This window comes from Podarcis tiliguerta, assembly GCF_965153285.1.
Source record: "Podarcis tiliguerta genome assembly, chromosome: 2".
Taxonomy (NCBI): Eukaryota; Metazoa; Chordata; class Lepidosauria; order Squamata; family Lacertidae; genus Podarcis; species Podarcis tiliguerta.
Window position 1 is genome coordinate 32,602,412 of NC_139535.1, and position 21,569 is coordinate 32,623,980.

The 21,569-nt window shown below is 40.5% G+C and overlaps 1 protein-coding gene across 12 annotated transcripts in view; it reads left to right on the top strand.

Annotated features, from left to right (window-relative positions):
• The window catches only part of LOC310670124 (contactin-4), a 506,424-nt gene that overhangs the window by 443,071 nt on the left and 41,784 nt on the right, over positions 1–21,569 (top strand). For all 12 annotated transcript variants that reach the window (XM_083424800.1, XM_083424802.1, XM_083424806.1 and 9 more), the window contains one exon: positions 2,070–2,197. In XM_083424800.1, the coding sequence (XP_083280926.1) occupies positions 2,070–2,197 (128 nt within the window). The remainder of the gene's footprint in view (positions 1–2,069; positions 2,198–21,569) is intronic.

The following is a 21,569-nucleotide window of genomic DNA, read 5'->3' on the forward strand; positions in this document are numbered from 1 at the left end:
TCCTTATGTAATCTGGCAGCTGAAACATATTTGATTCTCAGTAAGATGGAAAATGCTTAATTTGTTTGAACTTCTCACCTTCAAACAAAACGTTTCCCATAATGCCACTTGGCATGGCTGATCAAGGCACATTGTCTTTCAACCCAATTAGCAATTCAGTAGCCTCAAAGGGCCTTTCCCCCTGTTTTAACATTTACAAAGGAAATTTTTGAGGCAACACAAACAAGTGCAAGTCATTCCTATTTCCTGAGCACCCTTTTAACAAATTTCAAAGTGCTAGAATAATTACTTATGTTAACATCTGCCCCAACAGCTTCAAAATATAAGTATGGCTTAAAAAAGAAAAAGAAAAAAGGTACCTTCAGCAGAAACGAATGGTTAGATTAGTCGCCCTGAATCCCTTTCATCAGTGAGTCACAGCTCAAAGAGGAAAATTAAGGCTCTGGTATATTTATTCTAACAAAAACCTGTAGCTGTCTTAAGCAGGTATTTGTCAGTTTTATTGCAAATCCTTTGGATGAAATGAAGAAGATTACTGAAAGGAATGGTGGTTCTAGAATTTGGTTGCACAGATTCATGAAACGATTTGGTTGCCTGTTCACAGTTTTAATATCTGCCACAAGATACCTCCTGACATCCACTTGCTATAGAGAGCTAGCTTCACACCTCAAGTTCACAGATGCAAGCAGCACAGATTTGTATTCTGTAAAGTAATGCTAACCCCTTGAGGCTCAGAGAGCTGATACCAGAATTACCAGCATCACTTCCTTGGAATTGGAAATCCTCAAATCCTTTCAAGTGATCAGCAGCCTAACATTACACTACAAAGTAAAAAACGCAGAAAATGCAAGGACGTTTGGGTGCTGGAGAAAAAGACAAGCCAGGAAGTATTTGAAATAAAACCTGGGTAAAACAAGATTATTATTTTTTGACAGATGCCATCAAAATGCTGAAGTTTGGATAGTGTTTATTTCCTTATTTATTTCAAGTATTTGTATGCCACTTTTTATCAACAAATCATTTACATATTGATTCATCTCACTACATGTAAGAGAGTGCCATTTATGTTCATGCAGCTCATTCTTCAGTCACTATACTGATGTGTTATGTCCAAAACACCCATGGCTGTGATTATGCATGTCGGTGGAACTTGTAGAACTCTGTGGTTGAGAGTAATGGAGATTGTGCAGCAGTAGTCTTTGGTTATTGTTCTCTTCAGGCAAGTGAATTCTGTAAAACAAAATAAACTTATTCTAATTTAAGCAATCTGTGTGTGTGTGTGTGTGTGTGTGTGTGTGTGTGTATGAATGAATTAGGGGCTTTTGTCCCTGCTTGTATTGCTCACCCCCCCCCATCCCCCTCACACCTCTGTTTATAGGGTAGGAAAGCATGCCTTCAATTTCCCTCTAAGAAGTTGGAGGTTTGAAGGAGGTGAGGGACGTTCTGTCTCCTTCATTCTCACCACCACCACTATCTTTTTCCAAAGCTTCCTTGACTCTGCTGGATGCCCATGTTCTTGGCCTTCCTGATCTGCGCTATACACTCCAGATGAGCTTATAATAATTGTGTTTTCAAACAAATCCCAAGCATTTCGGAGCAATCTGACATTCTTGGCTTTGCCTTTCAGCTTCCTTTTTACCAACCCCCCCATGTGTTCGAGTTTTCTTGGCCGTTGGCCATTTACATGTACATCTGGTTTAATAGTGATATGGTCACTGCTCCCAATTGACTTGACAACACTTTCTTCTTGCACCGGGCCCTGGGCACCACTCAGTCTTAGGTCCAGGGACACTGAGAACTCATGGAATTTGTCTCCGTTGGATTAATGTATTTCTGCCTCCTTAATAGTCTCTCAAGTCAACTTATATTGTAACTTGCAGTGGTTTATCAAGTGTTTGTATTCATAGAAACATAGAGTTGGAAGGAACCCAATAGTCATCCATTTCAACCCCCTGAGATGTAAATAATAAATGTTGAGTGTTGCAATACCTCTTCTTCTTCTTCTTCTTCTTCTTCTTCTTCTTCTTCTTCTTCTTCTTTTTCACCTGCATCTCTCCATTGTTTTTCAGACACACTATTTTGGAAGATGGAACTCTGAAGATTACCAATGTTACTAAAGCTGATGCAGGAAGCTACACGTGTATAGCAACAAATCATTTTGGGGCAGCCAGCAGCACTGGAAACCTGGTGGTAAAAGGTAACACATTTCTCCCAACACATTTCTGATTCTTCAGTTCTAATGGGGCAGATCTCTTCTGTTTTAGATCTTGTGAATTTTTAAATATGAAGCATCTGTTTCTGTAAAAAAGTGCAATTTAGGCCAGAATCTAAGGCCACTTCTCTGGGAGAAAACCCCATTGAACTCATTGGAACTTGCTACTGAGTAATCAAGAACAAATAGAATATGTTCATTGACCAACACTATACAGATAAAATAAAAAGTCAAGGTAACCTTTGAAATAAATATGCATCTTTTGCATACATAAACCAGCTTTAAAACAATAACATAGCCCAATAGGCAATATATTCATTTCCAAACTGATATATTCATCACAAACTGATTACATGTGACCTTCGGGTATAGGGCAGTATAGAAATAATAATAATAATAATAATAATAATAATAATAATAATAATAATAATAATAATAATATAGTAATAATAATGTGGCTATACAAATCAGTTAAATGAAGTGACATGGTACCGCATGAAACAAACATTGTCCAAAGCCAATATCTGCAGCCAGATGTGTTTAGACTAACAGTTTTTCATTGGCAGATAAGACTTAGAGAACACCAAATTTATCATGAATCCAAGCTATATGGATTATTGCACTGGTCAAGAAAGATGTGACTAAGTGTAGGTCCTTGTTCCTTTCTTCTGGCTTTAAGATACAGAGGTGAGCATTGGATAAAGTATCTGGTATTTTCTTAGATTATGTTGAGCATTTGTTGTTGTTGTTTAGTCTTTTAGTCGTGTCTCACTCTTCGTGACGCCATGGAGCAGAGCAACACTATGTTGAGCATAGCGTTTCATAAATAGTTTATTTTGACACACTTGCCCCCAAAATGTGAAGAAAATCAGGCTTTGATTTTAATGCATCTCCAGCAAACCATATCATTCTTGTATATTCAGTACAGTCTGGGCAGTGCTATACCATTGATAAACATGAAAATGTTTTCTTTAAGGCTGGTGCTCATTAATATTTTTGGTATATTACTGAATAATCGTGTTCATTCTCTTGGTTGGATAGTGAGGTTTAAGCCTGATGGACCTTTTTCCTGTTTTCATATGTTGGTTGAATACGGGTCGGTTTGATTTTAGAGAGGGGTGGGTATATGTTACTGATTAGGATTTTTCTGGATTGGGTTGGTCAGGGAAGTTTCAAATGAGGTATTTGAGTGTAGTAAGGTAAAGGTAAAGGTACCCCTGCCCGTACGGGCCAGTCTTGCCAGACTCTAGGGTTGTGCGCTCATCTCACTTAAGAGGCCGGGAGCCAGCGCTGTCCGAAGACACTTCCGGGTCACGTGGCCAGCGTGACAAGCTGCATCTGGCGAGCCATCGCAGCACACGGAACGCCATTTACCTTCCCGCTGGTAAGCGGTCCCTATTTATCTACTTGCACCCGAGGGTGCTTTCGAACTGCTAGGTTGGCAGGCGCTGGGACCGAATGACGGGAGCTCACCCCGCCGCGGGGATTCGAACCGCCGACCTTTCGATCGGCAAGTCCTAGGTGCTGAGGCTTTAACCCACAGCGCCACCCGCGTCCCTGCATTTGAGTGTAGTATTTCATACTTATTTACGGTTTGCTCAGTAGTATGTCTGAGTTGAAAAAGTTGGAGTTTTGTATATATGACAGTCACAGTCTGATAGACTTGATACTGCTGCTCATTCATTGGTCAATGGACAAGGCTAAGTAGGTCTCTGCCTTGCCATGATGTTCTTCGTGGGGGTGAGGGGGCGCAGCACAGGACACCTGACTGGCATGGCTCACCTGACTGGTGGCAGATGCAAGAATATGTCTCCCTTCCACTCTGAAGACCTACATAAATAGCAATCAGAGCAGGTGGTTCTTTCATGCAGAGAGAATCTGCAGCACCCTCCAGGTGCTCAATCTCTGTACAATGGATGGCGCCAGGTTGGTTACCCCATGGCCATAGTGATCTTCCTGGAAGGAAAAGGGTACTTTAAGAAAAAATCACCATGAACAGAATGTAAGAGTTTACAATTTATGTTTTTACCATTTATAATTAGCTGCTGTACTGAAATGTACATGTAAACATAGGCAACAGAATCTTCGGGGGGGGTATGATTGTAGTGTTTTCTATATGCTTCCCTAAAGCAAAACCCTAGCGCTCACACTTGTTGCTGAGCTAATTAAGCTTTCCCCTTGAAACTAACATATCCAAGTGTGAAATTTCTTTCTGACCCTATATTGCTGAAATGAAAAATGAGCCAGATTTTTCACATTCAAAATCACTAATGCATAACTCTAATTTTAGCAGCAAAGCTTAGTTTGGCCCTTCAAAATTCCCCTGTATTGTTTGAAGTAGGAAACTTGAAAGGATTGCATTGTTTCATTGCTATTATTGAGTTCAGAGTCACATACCTATATTTACTTTGTAGATTTTTTAATTCTTATTCTATTATAGTTTAACTACCTTTTAACTGTTATGCTTTATATGTTTTTAGCTTTCTGTATTTTACCTGTGTTGTTTTAATTTGTATAAGCTGCCTTGAGTCCCAGCCTAGAAAAAAGCAGGATATATAAAAAAAAAATAGCAATAACAATAGTGCAGGGATGAGAAATCTCTGGCCCAAGAGACACATTTAGTCCATGGCCCTGGTCATTTCCCATGCACACCTGCTGTCCTTGGTAAGCACCATGCACTACTCTCCTGGGGTAGATTGGCAAGGAGATATGGCAAATCCAAACCTTTGCTATACCAACAAATTCAGGTCACACAATTAAAGTTGATTTGCAACTCATGTGCAGCAAACCTGCTTCCTCAAAATCAGATTATTTGCAATAGGTAAAGTAAAGTGTGGGATAACATGTTTTGTTTTGTTTTGTTGTTTTGCATTATGTCATTAACCTCCCCACACAAAGAAATCAGAATGAATGCTCAGTGAATAGGTGTTGTTGCCTAACCCCCTGCAAACCAGTCAGGATGAATGCTCAATAAAGAAGTCATCCGGAAGTATAGACTGTTGCTTTCATGTGTCAAGAAACAGCGAAAGAGGACTAAGGGCTGGTGCCCAGTCTCAGTCTGGCTTAGATTCAGCAAACATATTCCATCATGTGCCTTCAGCTTCTGGGCACATCTATCCACATGCGTGCTTATTTAGCACTTTATAGACAAAAGTGTAAAGTTTGCTATATGAGAGTACCTAACAAAAGAGTTGCATGCGGTTCCATCAGTTTTACAAATTCATTTCTTGTTGTCTAATAGAACTACTAGCTGCAATTAGGAAAGCAGAGTGAACTAGGCGGCTTCTTCCCCAAGCACTACCTCCACTGTGTGGCTCCCCTTCCTCCCCCCCCCCCCCATCATTACACTGATTCCTTTATCATTTATCAAGCTGCAGATCAGGCCATTACAGTATTAAGAGAAAGATCGCTTCTGGATAAGATATAATTGTTTTTAGCAAGCTCCATGTTGCAATCCTATGCACAGCTTATGCATCATCCCTGACCACTGCTCCTGCTAGCTAGGGATCATGGGAGTTGTAGGCCAAAAACATATGGAGGGCCAAGTTTGCCTATGTGCCTGTTTTAAATCATCATTGTTTATTATAGGACAGACAATGGATAACATATCTTTTCTGTACGGCTCACAGAAATAAAAAATACAAATACAAATACGGAACAAGAATTGCTAGCCATACAATTAATAGTTGGTGTGGTTTGAGCCTGAAGAGCAATATTGGCTCTCTGACTTTTCTGTCCCAGCGGTAGATATATTTCCTTGTTGTCTCAGTGAATGAGATGGTATTAAAAATCATTTTTAAGTGCATCAGTAAAATTTGTCATGTTCAGAGAAAATTAGTAACTTATTCTTGTTGCCCTTGCAACACCAGTCATATTTTCCCCAAGATATAATCAGCGCATGATTGAATACTGTTAGCCACTGATCATTTTTAAAAATGTATCTCAAGGCTCTGAAATGTATGCCCAGAAACTCTCTATCACCAAATTAAACGTAATAATAAAATGTCGGCAATAACATTTGGTGTTGTAATTTGTTAGATGTGCTGACAATGACAAATGTTTTAAATTAAATTATGCACTTTTTTATGAGTAGTCTTGTGTCTGATGAATTACTTTACACAACAGACACATAGATTATAACATTGATAAACACTTTTCATCTCTCTCTCATTTGTGGCGGGAAAATCCTCTATTGGAAAATAGATCAAAAGAGATGGATTTATTGCTTTGTAATCAATCACAGCATTCTAACCCTGTCAATTTAATTCTGCCAAACACCAGCAGAGATAGATGGCCACAGCCTTTCAGCCTTTCCTAGCCAATATTTGTTCAAAATCTTCTTGAGTGGCATGTATTTAAATGACAGTTTTTATCAACTGTGAGAGTGAAGGAAGCAAGACCGGAGTTAGGAAATCTGATAAAAGAAAGCATATATTGCACATATGTGTTCCTTTTTGAAGATTTATTAGAAATGATTTATTGTAGTACTTGTAGTACTGTAAAGTTTGAGAATTTATTTATTTATAGCGTTTTCCAGTGGACACACCAAGACTAAAAACTATAGCAAACGGGCCATCGTTGTAATCTGTTAGCTGTTTTGTAGCCTTCTTTATTACCTAGGACCCTCTGATGTACAGTGGTACCTTGGGTTAAGTACTTAATTCGTTCCAGAGGTCTGTTCTTAACCTGAAACTGTTCTTAATCTGAAGCACCATTTTAGCTAATGGGGCCTCCTGCTGCCGCTGCACCGCCGGAGCCCGATTTCTGTTCTTATCCTGCAGCAAAGTTCTTAACCTGAAGCACTATTTCTGGGTTAGCGGAGTGTGTAACCTGAAGCGTATGTAACCTGAAGTGTATGTAACCCGAGGTACCACTGTACGCTATAAAATTCACAACAGGAAATCCATTGCTGCTGTTGGTGGGACCTTTTCTTTGGTCTTTCGTATAAGCATCGTGGATCGTATAAGCATCATGGACTATGCACCTTGCACATTGGCCGGTCGTTCACAAGTTTTGCCATATTAGGGCCTCCTAAAATGGCATTTCAGTGTTTGGCTGATCTCAGGTTGTGTACACACTCCCATTTACTGTGCAATCAGTACTCTCGCCATTTTGTTTGTGGAGCCATGTACACACAACATTAGCGACAACCACGCCTATCCTATAGCGTTATGAGAAATACTGCATTTGGATGGGTTTCCTTCGAAACCAGTGTTGATCAGATCTGAACATGTAAGCCATATGAAGATATCCACGCCCCCTCTCTGCCAACTAGTGTGGATGGACAGCAGCAACTTAGTAACACATTGAACCATACTGATGTGTTCAATGTTGTGCACATGTGATCGGAAACACAGCATTTGAAGCTGGTAGTGCGTACACAACCCCAGACTTTGTCGCCGCTTTTGTAGGAGCGTGCCAATTGCCTTAGTTGATATAAACTTCCCTTCATGGTTAGTTCACGTGGCTTAAGAATTCCTTCACTTCGTGATAAGGTCAGGGGACATTAAAAAGTACTTTTATTTTCCCTAGTGCTCAGTTCTGAGTCAATCCCATTAGTATTAATGGGAGCTACATGTGTGCATGAAGCAGAGAATATACCCGTAGGGCTGAGGCATGGATATTAACTGCAACCTGAGAATCACAGTGCTAAAATCTGTCCCATAATGAAAGATATAAAATGCAGAAAACTGTTGTGAACTCTAAATGAACTGTGAAAGTACCCTATTTTACATGGATAGGTCTGTGTCTTGAGTGAGATGTATATTAGTTTGGCTGGAACCATAGAATGATAACTGGGTGCCACTTTTTTAAATGTGATGTGGATTATTGGGTGGTCTTTGTTTTTGTTTTTATTATATATTTTGTGTGTTTTATATTGTAATTTTTATGTTGTGGGTCACCTGAGATCTACATGTATAGGGCAGTATACAAATATAAATAATAATAGGAGTAGTAGTAGTAGTAATCAGGTCTGTGGCCTACACAAAGGCAAACTTATCATATGAAGGTTTCTCTGACCATAAACTATATTTCTTTTGGCTCTCCTCATACCTCATTAATTAAAATACAATGAAGACTTTTTTCTCCCAACTTTAAATGTTCTTCCTTTAAGAATGTGAGCTTTTCAAGTCCAGTGGTTTATTTTACCTTTTGTTGCAAGATGTCCACAGACATTATAGGTATATCATATCTTACTCTACATACAATGAAGTTTATAACAAGTCACATCCAAGCAACAAGCAAAAACGTAGTCTTAGAACATACAGAAATAATTAAAGGTACCCTTCGGTTAAGGGACGTGGGTGGTGCTGTGGGTTAAACCACAGAGCCTAGGGCTTGCCGATCAGAAGGTTGGCAGTTCGAATCCCAGGGACAGGGTGAGCTGCCATTGCTCGGTCCCTGCTCCTGCCCACCTTTCAGTTCGAAAGCACGTCAAAGTGCAAGTAGATAAATAGGTACTGCTCCGGCGGGAAGGTAAACGGCATTTCCGTGCGCTGCTCTGGTTCGCCAGAAGCGGCTTAGTCATGCTGGCCACATGACCCGGAAGCTGTACGCCGGCTCCCTCGGCCAATAAAGCGACATGAGCGCCGCAACCCCAGAGTCGTCTGCGACTGGACCTAATGGTCAGAGGTACCTTTAACTTTACCTTTACCCTTCGGTTGCTTTAAATCGGATCCCATCAGAAACTGCTCCAGACAAATCTGACCATATTTTGGGATTGCTGCTTAATCTGAATGATAAGTTTTGAATAAGATTCTGATGAGAACCATGAATGTATCTACCTATCTATTAAAGTAGACAGGAGAAGGGGCAAACAAGCAAACATTGTGAGGTGATGTGTAGAGCAGAAAATGTGTTTACCTGCAGCATTTAAAAATTAATTTGTCAGTCATTTCCCATTTTTTTACAGTACCTCAGGCATAGTGTTCAATTTCTTCCACTACCAAAAATAAAAACCCCTTCATATCGCTTGGTTACATGAAAAATAATGTAAGAATTATTGGCTGTATGCTGTCAAATGTTTGCTAAGTTGTGCTTTAGTAAAGGTAAAGGGACCCCTGACCATTAGGTCCAGTCGTGACCGACTGTGGGGTTGCAGCGCTCATCTCACTTTATTGGCCGAGGGAGCCGGCGTACAGCTTCGGGTCATGTGGCCAGCATGTCTAAGCTGCTTCTGGCAAACCAGAGCAGCGCACGGAAACGCCGTTTACCTTCCCGCCGGAGCAGTACCTATTTATCTACTTGCACTTTGACGTGCTTTTGAACTGCTAGGTTGGCAGGAGCAGGGATCGAGCAATGGGCGCTCACCCTGTCCCGGGGATTCGAACTGCCGACCTTCTGATCGGCAAGTCCTAGGCTCTGTGGTTTAACCCACAGCGCCACCCGCATCCCTAAGTTGTGCTTTAGAAAGCCACAAATATAGTGGCAGATAGGAACAAGACTAATTTATATTGACCTGACTATATTATATGAGACTTTATTTATTTATTTATTTATTTATTTATTTATTTATTTATTTAAAAAGTAGTAGCAACTTATTTCCGTCTACACAGCAAAGCTTCCAACTTCAAAGCAATATCAATTACCATTACAGCATTTATGTCCTTTCACTACCTGGTCCTATTTTCGGAGATTCCTGGACAGGGTAACCTGCTTTTCAGTAGGTCCTGTTCCAGGAGGACCTTTTCTGACAGCCTCTTTAGCCAATTAGAAGGCTACTTGGGGGCTTGATCCCACCTCCAGGTCTATTTTAGTAGTGCTTTCCCCACAATTTTAAGTTTGGAACAGATATCTTTTTGTTTCCTGTTGTTGTTCTTTATTAACCAATTCAAATGGTTTTCTTGAGTACTGATTCAATGCAATTTAGCATAAAACCACAAGCTGATAACAAGAAATATATTGAAGATATCCATCTGGTTTGTGTTGAGAGCCTTGTTCATTTCATTCTCCATGGTTGTCATTTGCCTTACTAATTGCCTCATTACAACTGCTTTACAATCAGTATGACTTAGTCATTAACGTGATGAAAGGCTTACTGAAGAGCAGCTAGATATTAAAAAGCATAGATCTCTGACCTACAATTCTTGGACATTCCACAGCTTATCTCTAGCTTTATTAAAGTGTGTGTGTGTGTGTGTGTGTGTGTGTATACACACACACTTTGAAATTAAAATGGATCTACTGGCCCTGAACATCTCTTTCAGTTATCTTGCCTTTAGAAAACTGATTAAATGAGAAACTGAAATACTCTATAATTTTTTTACTTTCAAGACATTTTATTTCCCTTGCTGTTTACCATTCTAGTCAGTTAAGTGGCTTTAAATGATATTATTGTTCACATAAATAAGGAAAGAAAGACAGAACCATGTGATGTTCCTAAATATTTGTTTCACTAGGTGAGATCTGACAAAGCAAATACTCTGCACAGGAAGAGACAAGTGTTTTATTGTGTGCATTACATGTTTTTATTTCTTAGTATTTTTCTTGTGGGGACTAGAGCTAATGGTTTTTGTAGCATCTTCTCATGACCTCCCATATATATGTGTGTATATTTAGGCAGTCATTCAAGTTGCAAAGAAAATAAGGAAACAAGGGTTGGAACATAACTGTTCTGCTGGGATAGCCAAAGGTCCATCTAGGTCAGCATCCCCTTTCCAACAGCATCCCGTCAGATGACTCTAGTGAGCCCAGAAGTGTTAAGCCGTAAGCCTTATGTAGAAAGCTACCTTATATTCCTCCATCTAGCATGGCATTTTCTACACTGTGTGGCAGAGGCTCTCCAGAATTTCAGACAGGGTGGCATTCCCAGATTTACCCTGAGCTCTTGGGAATTGAACATGGGATCTTACATCAACAGCAGATTCTCTACCACTGAGCTATGGCAGATGAGGCAGCAGATTGAGACAAGATTTCCTGGAAACAGTGGGAAAGAGATGATGCAAAGCCAGGTAGGATTAGGACGGAAAAGTAGGTTCTGGTATCCATCCATCATGCTACAATCCATATTTATAGCTGTATTTCCATACAGGTACTTACCATTTGTCTGGTATTTCCTTACTACGGGAAAGTGCCACAAAACAGCTGCAACTGAATTATTCGGTTGAAAGGGCAAAAGTTTTTCAGCACACTGGTGCATTTGCTGAATCACTTCAGCTTTTAAACGATTTTGAGGTGTTGTTCCCAATATTTTTAACATGTTTGTTTAGCAGTAAGGGGAAATTGCACTTGCAATGGCGAAAGGCTACTAATAATGAACTTTAGGAATTAAAGCTTTGAAAGGTGACTCTTTTTATTCTTCTCAGGAATACACACTGCATTGTACACAGCTTTGTGAAGTATGCTTACAATCCTAAGGTTGTAGTTTAATTGTGCAATCTTAAGCACACAGGAAGATCCTGGAGAGAAATTAGTTAGAATTCCCTTTTTAATGAAACCAAATGTCAAAATATAAAGAATATTACTTGGAGAAAGAATGAACGGAGGAAAATAGGAAGGCAACAATTGCACACAGAGGTAATATAATGGTATAAAATCATCAAAGAAGAAGAGAAGGAGGAGTTTGGATTTGAAATCCCGCTTTATCACTACCCTAAGGTGTCTCAAAGCAGCTAACAATCTCCTTTCCCTTCCTCCCTCACAACAAACACTCTGTGAAGTGAGTGGGGCTGAGAGACTTCAGAGAAGTGTGACTGGCCCAAGGTCACCCAGCAGCTGCAGGTGGAGGAGCGGGGACGCGAACCCCGTTCACCAGATTATGAGTCCACCACTCTTAACCACTACACCACACTGGCTCTCAATGCAAGGAATTCAACATAGCAGTGTGGCAATCATCAGCACAAGCATTTCAGCTTTCCAGAGGGAACAATCTACCGTCACCTCAGTGCATGCTGTTTTGGGGGAAGGAGTCTCTTAACCCCCCAAGCCAATTTCAGAGGAGAGGCAGGGGAAAGTGGGGAGTGGAAAGTGCTGTTGCACCAGCAGACATCTTTATGCAGGCTTCTGCTAGCAGGACTCGTTAGTTGGATCCCACCCAATTTAATTTAACTAGCTGCATGATAGCAGCTCAGAGCATCTTTGGACTCCTGATAATATGTTTCCAGGAAAACAAGATTGCGAATGAAGCCTCACATACTGATTGGGTACCTGAGAGCTGCAAAAGACAGTATGTTCTTAAGTCCAATGGTGAAAGAAGCTCTGTTTCTGATGTAAGTGGTACCCTCCAGATATTGATGGATATTATCCCTGACTATTAGCCATTCTGGCTGAGAATGATTGAAGTTGGAGCCTAACAATATCTGGAGGGCACAAGGTTGGGGGAAACTGATTCATGCAATGAATTAGAAATTGTAGAGGACTACATAATAACTGTTGAGCTCCCATTTCTCGGTTCCTGCTCCTGCCAACCTAGCAGTTCGAAAGCATGAAGTGCAAGTAGATAAATAGGTACCGTTCCAGTGGGAAGGTAAACGGCGTTTCTGTGCGCTGCTCTGGTTCGCCAGAAGCGGCTTAGTCATGCTGGCCACATGACCCGGAAGCTGTACACCGGCTCCCTCGGCCAATAAAGCGAGATGAGCGCCGCAACCCCAGAGTCAGTCACGACTGGACCTAACGGTCAGGGGTTCCTTTACCTTTACCATACATAATAACTGTAGACTTACATCAGCAGAGCTAGCAAGTTCTAACAATGCAGCATTCAGAGACAAAACACAGGATATACGCTTATTCATGCTGCACGAGAGGGGTCTGCAGATCTCTGACACTCTGGTTAGAACTGCTGAGCTATGTCAGAATATAGGAGTCATATTCCCAATACGGTTCAATTTGGACAGTGCTTGTTCTCTTGAACAGCCAGACTAAACTGGACAAGATCCTAGTTTGCAACAAGACATTAGTAACAAGACATGTTCTTTTACCCTACATCAGGGCTTCCCAAATTGCTGAACATAAGAATCTGTTGCGTCAGGCTAATGACTCATCTTGCCCAGCATCCTGTTCTCACAGTGGCCAATCAGACAGCTACTAGGCTAAGCTCAAGGTGCTGGCTTTGGTTTATAAAGACTTATACAGCTTGGGAGCAGAATATTTGAAAGGTTGTCTCACCCCTTTTATCCTAAGTTGATCACTGTGCTGTGCAGGGGAGGGCCTTCTGCAGATACCATCCAATTGGGAGGCTGTTCTGTACAATGTAGGAACCAAGTTTTTAGTGTTGTGTCACCCACCCTTTGGAATTCCCTCCCCTTGAATATTAAACAGGTGCCATATCTTTTTGTCACCTGTTGAAAACCTTCCACAAGCTTTTTAAGTTGAGATATTTCCCATATCTCTGCTGAATCTGCTTTCAGTATGTTTTCATTGTTTTGTTACTTGTTGTTTGCCACCATGGGCTCCTCTGAGAGGAAAGGTGAGAGATAAATTTAAAGGAGGAGGAAGAGGAAGTCATTGACCAAAACTCAAGCTCTTAGAAACGTAAACAAAATAAAGTCAAGAAATATAAATACATAATGAGTCTATATTAATCCCCAATTGTCATCACTAGTAATCATAGAAAGAAAGAAAGAAAGAAAGAAAGAAAGAAAGAAAGAAAGAAAGAAAGAAGTGAAAAATAACACCATACTTTTTATATTGTCTAATGAGATGAATGGCCCTGATGGGCTTTAACAAGGGCATGAATATTGGGCTATAGGTGGTTTGAGAGAGTTAGAAGCCAGAGCACTAATGCCACTTGGAAGCTGCATGCTTTTTTTGTTTTTATTCAGCCCAAGCTTCTAAAACTTGGATTTGCCAAATGTGATATGAGAGAATATGCTCAGTCTGACCTCATGCTGTTGTTCCAAAGATCTTATCTCCCCCTATAGCCAAGCACAGTGAGCCAGCATCTTTCCATGCAGCATCAAAGAAGCTTGAGGACCATGGCCTTATTCTATCGCTGTTATAATGTCATCTCTCTAAGGGAACTTTTAACTAGCACTTCTAATACTTGCATCCTAATTATAAAACACAGGGGCAGCTGTTGCTTTTAGAGGAACACTTTGGTTGCAGGGCACCAGTGGAAATGCTACTGCTACCCAGCCAGAAGGCAAAATCTCCCCGTGAACAGCAGTCTGTGCTGAAAATGACGATAGTAATTTTCTCTCCCGACAAGAAATAACTCTGCGGACCTATGTTAAATGGTTTGATTTCTCCTTCTTTTCCACTCCATCTGGTGTATTTCTTTGTAGCTTCAAGCTGTTTAACAACATGGATAATTTGGTTTGCAGTAAAAATCAATGAAGCCTAATTGTCCACTTACCATTTGAAAAGTGTTTTAGAAATGCTTCCAAAAAAAGTGGAATGTTCACGTTTTCATACAACTCATTTTAAAGCCGTGAATCATAACGGAACATTCCTCATCCTGCATTATGGTCATCTTGTAAGATGTTGCACATTCTGGCTTCCAAGATGGCTGAACTTGTTAATACAGCAGATGCATGAAAATTATATAAGCAAAGGATAGTGTTGTTCAGGCTGCTGACAAACGATTCTCTGAATTAAGATTGGAATTAAAATTAATTTGTCCTTGCACCGAGGAGACAACACCAGGGTGCAGTGAGGCAATTGAACAACCTCCTCAGAGGACAAGTAATGTTTTTTGCCAAGCCTCTTTATCACAAATTATTTAATCATGTAGATATGCAGCAGCTTGCATCTAGATTCATTCCTGCCAGGAGAAGAGTAGAGGCAACATTTGCCAATTCTTCCTACATGCCTCTCCCAAAAGCTTCTCTGGAGGGTTGGAAAGCCCTCTTGAACAGTGTGGAAGTGGCACTGGAAGCTTCATATGGAAACGAAATAAGCAAAAGTCACTCCCCCTTCAAAAGCTTTTTGTGGACAGAAGCCTGGGTACAACCAAAAAGGTTTACCTCCTGGTACCAATTCAGGCTGACTGAAAAAATGGTAAATCAAATCAGTAAATCGTAAGGGAGACAGAGAAGGCATCCTCATTTGCAGGTTTCTATAATGAGGTTTCTAGTATAGTTTTAGTTGTGTTGTTTCTTTTGTCACCATATGCCAGGATCTGGAATAGCGGAATAAAAATTGTTGTGAACGGTAGTCCTTGCCTATTCATTTAAGCTATTGTTAGGGCCAAGTTATACATTATGGCAAACCTGGGGAGGTTCACGGAATAATATTCCTGTTACCTTCTCCCCAGTGTGTGACGTATGTCCCAGTCTCTTTCACATTAGGAGAGGAGAGTGGATAAATGCATGTTATATAAAACTATGCTAAGGATAGCAAGGGCAGAGCAGGACACAGACAGTTCATTTGAAGCAACCAAATGTATATTATTATTATTAATTAATTAAATTACCTTCACCCTTTAGGAGGAAGAGGTTCTATACGTTTCTTATACATCTTTAATCATCCTTGAATGCTAACCAAATGTGTGTCTTTTATGACCTTTAGTGTGTAAGCCAATAACAAGTCAAGGATAGAGGAGACCCTAAACAATTGGTAGGCAAACTAAGACCTGGTGGCCGGATCCGGCCCAATCGCCTTCTAAATCTGGACCGTGGTTGGTCTGGGAATCAGCGTGTTTTTACATGAGTAGAATGTGTCCTTTTATTTAAAATGCATCTCTGGGTTATTTGTGGGGCCTGCCTGCTGTTTTTACATGAGTAGAATGTGTGCTTTTATTTAAAATGCATCTCTGGGTTATTTATGGGGCATAGAAATTTGTTCATCTCCCCCCCCCAAAAAAAATATATAGTCTGCTCCCGCCCCCAAGATCTGAGGGACAGCGGACCGGCCCCCTGCTGAAAAAGTTTGCTGACCCCTGCCCTAAACCGCAGTAGTATTCTTAACTGCAGCACTTTTCCTTTCATAGAAGTGAGTAGCAAACATTCTGTTATATAGCAGAAAATAGAGTGTAATTGTGAACATTGCTTGGGTGCGCCTAAGCCTATTACCTAATACCCCAATGATTCAAGTCGCCTCTTCCTCCTCCTTCCGTCTGCATAGCTCTTTCCTGAGTTTCGTTTCTTGATCACACCAGATTGTAAAGAACAGACTGATAATAAATAATGAATAGATAGATAATAATAGATAATAAATGTATGCTACTTTCATACAGGTGGCTCCTAATTCTTGCTCCTCCATAATAAGTGTTAATAAATTGCAGTTGACCTTCTGCACTATTGGGAACATTTCACTTTTCCTGAAAGTTCCTCCCACTGTGTTCTGTCCACACCAGAGGGTATGCATAGCTGCTCTGGGTGAGGAAGGGGAAAGACCACCCAAGAGGCCATTTGAAGTTCTGCACACACACACACACACACACACACACACACATTATATCAGGGGTCAGCAAACTTTTTCAGCAGGGGGCTGGTCCACCGTCCCTCAAACCTTGTGGAGGCCAGACTATATTATTTGGGGGGGGGGGGAGGATGAACAAATTCCTATGCCCACAAATAACCCAGAGCTGCATTTTAAATAAAAGGACACATTCTACTCATGTAAAAACATACTGATTCCTGGACGTCCACGGGCCGGATTTAGAAGGCGATTGGGCTGGATCCGGCCCCGGGCCTTAGTTTGCCTACCCATGCATTATATCTTCTATAGTGGGCACAGTTTTCACTACACTGTTTACTTATCAATATTTAAATTAGCATCAAAACACTTTTCTGGATATATATTTTTTTAAGTATTAAAATATTAATGAAATATGACTTAAATTAAACAGTGTTATAGCACAGTAACACCATAGTGCTGATGGTAAAAACAAACAAACCCCACTTTCCAGTCATCACCATTAAACATGTTTTTAAAACTTGAGGAGAGTGTAGACTTGAGGACAACATTTGAACAGACAGATTTCCCCAGAGTCATCTTGCATAGCCAGCAGAGAGCAAGAAAAAGCACAAATTACCTTTATGCATGAGCTACGCAGTTATGGTTGGATCGGGACATTTTGACTAAACTGAATAAGCCCTCATAAAGAGCATATTTTAGCTTGAAATGCATTAAATATTAATAATTTAAATTTAGCATCTGCTACTTCCTTCCTTTGGAGATGGACAGATTTTCTATTATATGGATATGTTGCTTTGTGATGAGAGACCTGAACTGAAAGGGGATTTTTTTTCCTGCGAGTTTCAGACATCCCTACAGATAACTTTTATTTTAAAGTGTGCAGTGATCATTGGCTTTAACAGTAGTCCTTGATACTTAATTTTTTTTAATGGCTGGCAGGAAAACTGTAAAGGTAATGGGTGACCATTAGGTCCAGTCATGGCCGACTCTGGGGTTGCGGCGCTCATCTCGCTTTATTGGCCAAGGGAGCCGGCGTACAGCTTCCAGGTCATGTGGCCAACATGACTAAGCCGCTTCTGGCCAACCAGAGCATTGCACGGAAATGCCATTTACCTTCCCACCGGAGTGGTACCTATTTATCTACTTGCACTTTGACATGCTTTCGAACTGCTCGGTTGGCAGGAGCAAGGACCGAGCAATGGGAGCTCACCCCGTCGTGGGGATTCGAATCGCCGACCTTCTGATTGGCAAGCCCTAGGCTCTGTGGTTTAACCCACAGCGCCACCCACGTCCCATAGGAAAACTGTAGTAGCATTTAATTCACCGTGGCGATATTGTCTTCCAAAATTCAAGAGCAGATTAGCTATGAAACTTACCTAATGGTTTTTTAAATATTTTCTTATCTTTTGGATAATGATATTCGAGAACCAGCCGTACTTGCTCAAAACGTAGGGCAAAGTAAGATGTGAAAGAGATGTGCAGCACAATGTTGTGCTTGGCTGCTCAGAAAGCATGTCCTGTTGCATTCAGTGGGTTTTAATTTGCAGGTTGCCATTCTAAACAAACTTACCTGGAAGTAAGTCCCATTGAACTCTGTTGACATTTCTGCATATATATGAATAGGATTGGAGAGTAGGAAAGTCTGAGTAAGAGGCTGGAATTGTAGTTTCCAGCCAATGAGATAATTACATTCATTACGTATGTATGCATACAAAGTGTTAAATATTTTGTTATACAAAAATCTTAGAAATTATTTTGGCGACATTTGAATAAAATCAAATTAGATCACTTGCGAAGCAGTTTCTTAGTTTTAACATGTATAGGTTACTTTGTACAAACTAACATATATAAAGGACTCAGTTGTCTATGGCTGAGGAAGTTACATGCACTTAAGTTAATGAATACTCAGTTATATCAATGATACTTAAGTGCACCATTCATTGGTTATGATCCATTCTAACTCTCCTGAGAGGCACACATATGTCCAAACTCTTTTCTTCTGAGTGTGACAATTATAGAAGAATTCCAAACCAAACATTTGTACATAATGAGTGGTGTACAAAGTTATTTTTTAAAATGTTTGGTTTGATCCCTGTCATAGTTTCTGGGGCCTCTGTTATTTTGGACAACAGGGAGGTACTGTGAAAAATGCTGAAGACGGGGAAAACATGACCCTGAGCTGAGAAGATTAATAGCCGATGAATAACTAAAGTCACTTACGGTATTTCACTGTTCTAATTTCTGGAGCTCTTTTAATGGATTGTTTGAGTAGTTTATGGAGCATAACCAAAACTCATTTTAGTAGGGGGCGAGGAGGAGGGCAGAACAAAGTTTAGTCCGTCTTTTACAAAGAGAGAGATGCTTTTGAATATCACAGACACAACAGAATCTCTGTGTCCAAACTGCAGTTATTTGAAACCAATGTGATGTGAACCTACATTGCAGCTCTCTTGAAAGTCCTGTTTTAGAGTAATAAAAACATTGGTGCTTATTGGTGTACTGAATATTTGATTTTTTTTATTTTAAAAAATCCATTTTATTATATATTCTGAATATTTGTATTTTTTAAATATCTTTTACCTAGAGCCATTCCCAAAATAGAGGTAATATATACATTTATTGATTTAAATGAATACGCTATGCAACTATTCAACTACTTAGGAAAGTTTTGTAGAAACAGGCTAAGGCAGTGTGGTGAACCAACTGTGCTGTATTCAAAGTAGTGCCAAGTAGTGCTTTGCTCGAGTGCAACAACTTCTCTCCTCCCCCTGTGCACTCCTAAATCTTTCTGGGGAATCCCCTAACACTCTGGAGCAGATCTAGGGACAGCAGAGGGAGAGGAAAGGTGAGGAAGGTCACGTTGCTGCAGCAGAAGTCATTCTGCTTCCACATTTATTTAGTTGTATACTGCCCAACTATCATATCCTCTGACTACCCTGCCAAATGGTAGTGCTGATAGACTCTTTCATCTTCATTTTGTAAATATGATTTCAAGGCTTTTATTTTTCTGGAGACTATTGTGGAAGTTTTAAACAGAAATCCTGCTACATTTAGGCACCTTAAGATCTGATTTGATTTAGTGGACTAGGCATTCATAGCATGAATAAACAAAGATCCAATGTTCAGGTTCCAAATTCAGCCACACCGATGAGGGACTTAAATTTAAAAGAGACCTAGAGGCACACGTTTCACTCAGTTGCTGCTTGCTTTACATACTTACACCCCAGTAGCAGTGCCAAGTAGGGTACTTCACTGCCCGCTACCCCGGCAACCATTTCTGCATAGGTCTTTCCAATTTACTCTAAGTCTTCTTTTACCTGCAATTTTGATCTCACAGTCTCAAATTCACCACTTCTACAAAGCTGTGTCTTAAAGAACACCTTGTTAACTGCCACCTCTTTGGATATAGCTCTATTGCAACAACATGAGTCTTGGGGATAAAAGTAGCTTGTTAAATTACCTCCATTTATCCCAGACTATTCAACTAGCTTGACTATTACAGCTTCCCTCTATCAATACCTTGTTCCCCCTATTCACCTAGTCTTCAGTATTCCTTCTGCTGCCTCTTTTTCAGAATCCTCATCAACTCTTTGGGACACCACAAGAGCAAGGCTGCTCCCCCTCCCTCTCCTTTTCGCCCTCTCTCTTCTTCAGGTTTAGCATTTCTCTGGAGTGAGAGTCTGGGCAAAGGGTTAGTTCAATTCTACAAGGTAAAAGACCCCTTGAGTGAGAGGTGAGAAGGTGAAGGAGCAGAACATTGTTGACTGGATGGAAGACGGGGTCTGTATAAGATGTGAAAGCAATGATGATGTTGTTTGGTTAGTTGGAAACATAGGAAACTGCCTTATACTGAATCAGACAATTGGCCCATTGAGTTCAGAAATCACTCGCAGTGGCTTTCTGTGATTTCAGGTGAGGGACATTCCCTGTCCTACCTAGAAATGCCACAGAATGAACCCAGGACTTTCTGCATACAAATTATATGATATACCACTGTGCTTTGCTTGTGGTTATGATTGCTGAGCAGTACACCTACACACAGCATGCACTTTCTATTTTGTGCACGAGTTGCATTTTATTGGTCCAAGGAGTCTGTGTTTGTATGACAGAGCAGCAATGTGTGTGCGCTTTGTTCATATTGTTGTTGTTATGTGCCTGCTGGGCAAAGGGAGTTATGGTGAAGGGGGTTCTGATGCTTGGAATCTGTTCCTCCTGGTTCCTTTTCCACCGGGCAAGACTTGGGCTGCCTTGCCGATCAGCCCTCCAGGCTAGTGGTGCTTCTTTTGAATGCCAGGTTGGTGCGTACTATTACCACACTGCCCTGCAGTAAATATAGAAGTTGTGGTGCAGATTTTCAAAACTGTCAACCCTTGATGTAAGAGCCTCCCTCCTAGAAATCAACACCTCCTGTCTCCTAGCAAAGGGACAAGGCATTCAATCACTAGACAGCAATTCTGCACACTGAAATATGTGTTCTTTGTATGGCTGAATAATAAATGAAGGTTAATTTAAATTTGAAAGCACATTAGAAAATGGAACGGCATCAGGCGGTGCCAGAGAAGGATGCTCAGAGCGATGGTAGTGAAGAGTAAACACATGGAAGCCTTTGAGTGCAAAAGAAAGGAAAAAATAGGGTCCCCTCCCGAAAAACAGCAACAATGGCTGTTTGTTTTAATCGCCGCTTTATAAAACAGCTTGCCATCTTATTGAGTCAGGTTTTCCCACATTCCGATGTCACAAAAAGAATAATATGGAATGGGGTCTGGAAATGACAATAAAATTTGTCACTCGACAAAACTTTTATTTGCTCTTTTATAGCAAACACACTGCTGCCTGATTATCCTATAAAAACAAAGTATACAGTTTTACTGTTCTGTGTCACTATGTCTTTAGCAGCAAAACAGAACACACATCATTTCAGGAGTGCCTTAAATTAAATTGGCATGATGACAAGCTCAAAGAGTGTCTGTTGCAGGCATTATGGATAACCCGGTGAATTCAAGGTGTCATCCTTTACAGGCTATTGATTAAAGTTAGCCAATATCCATCTCTTCAAGAA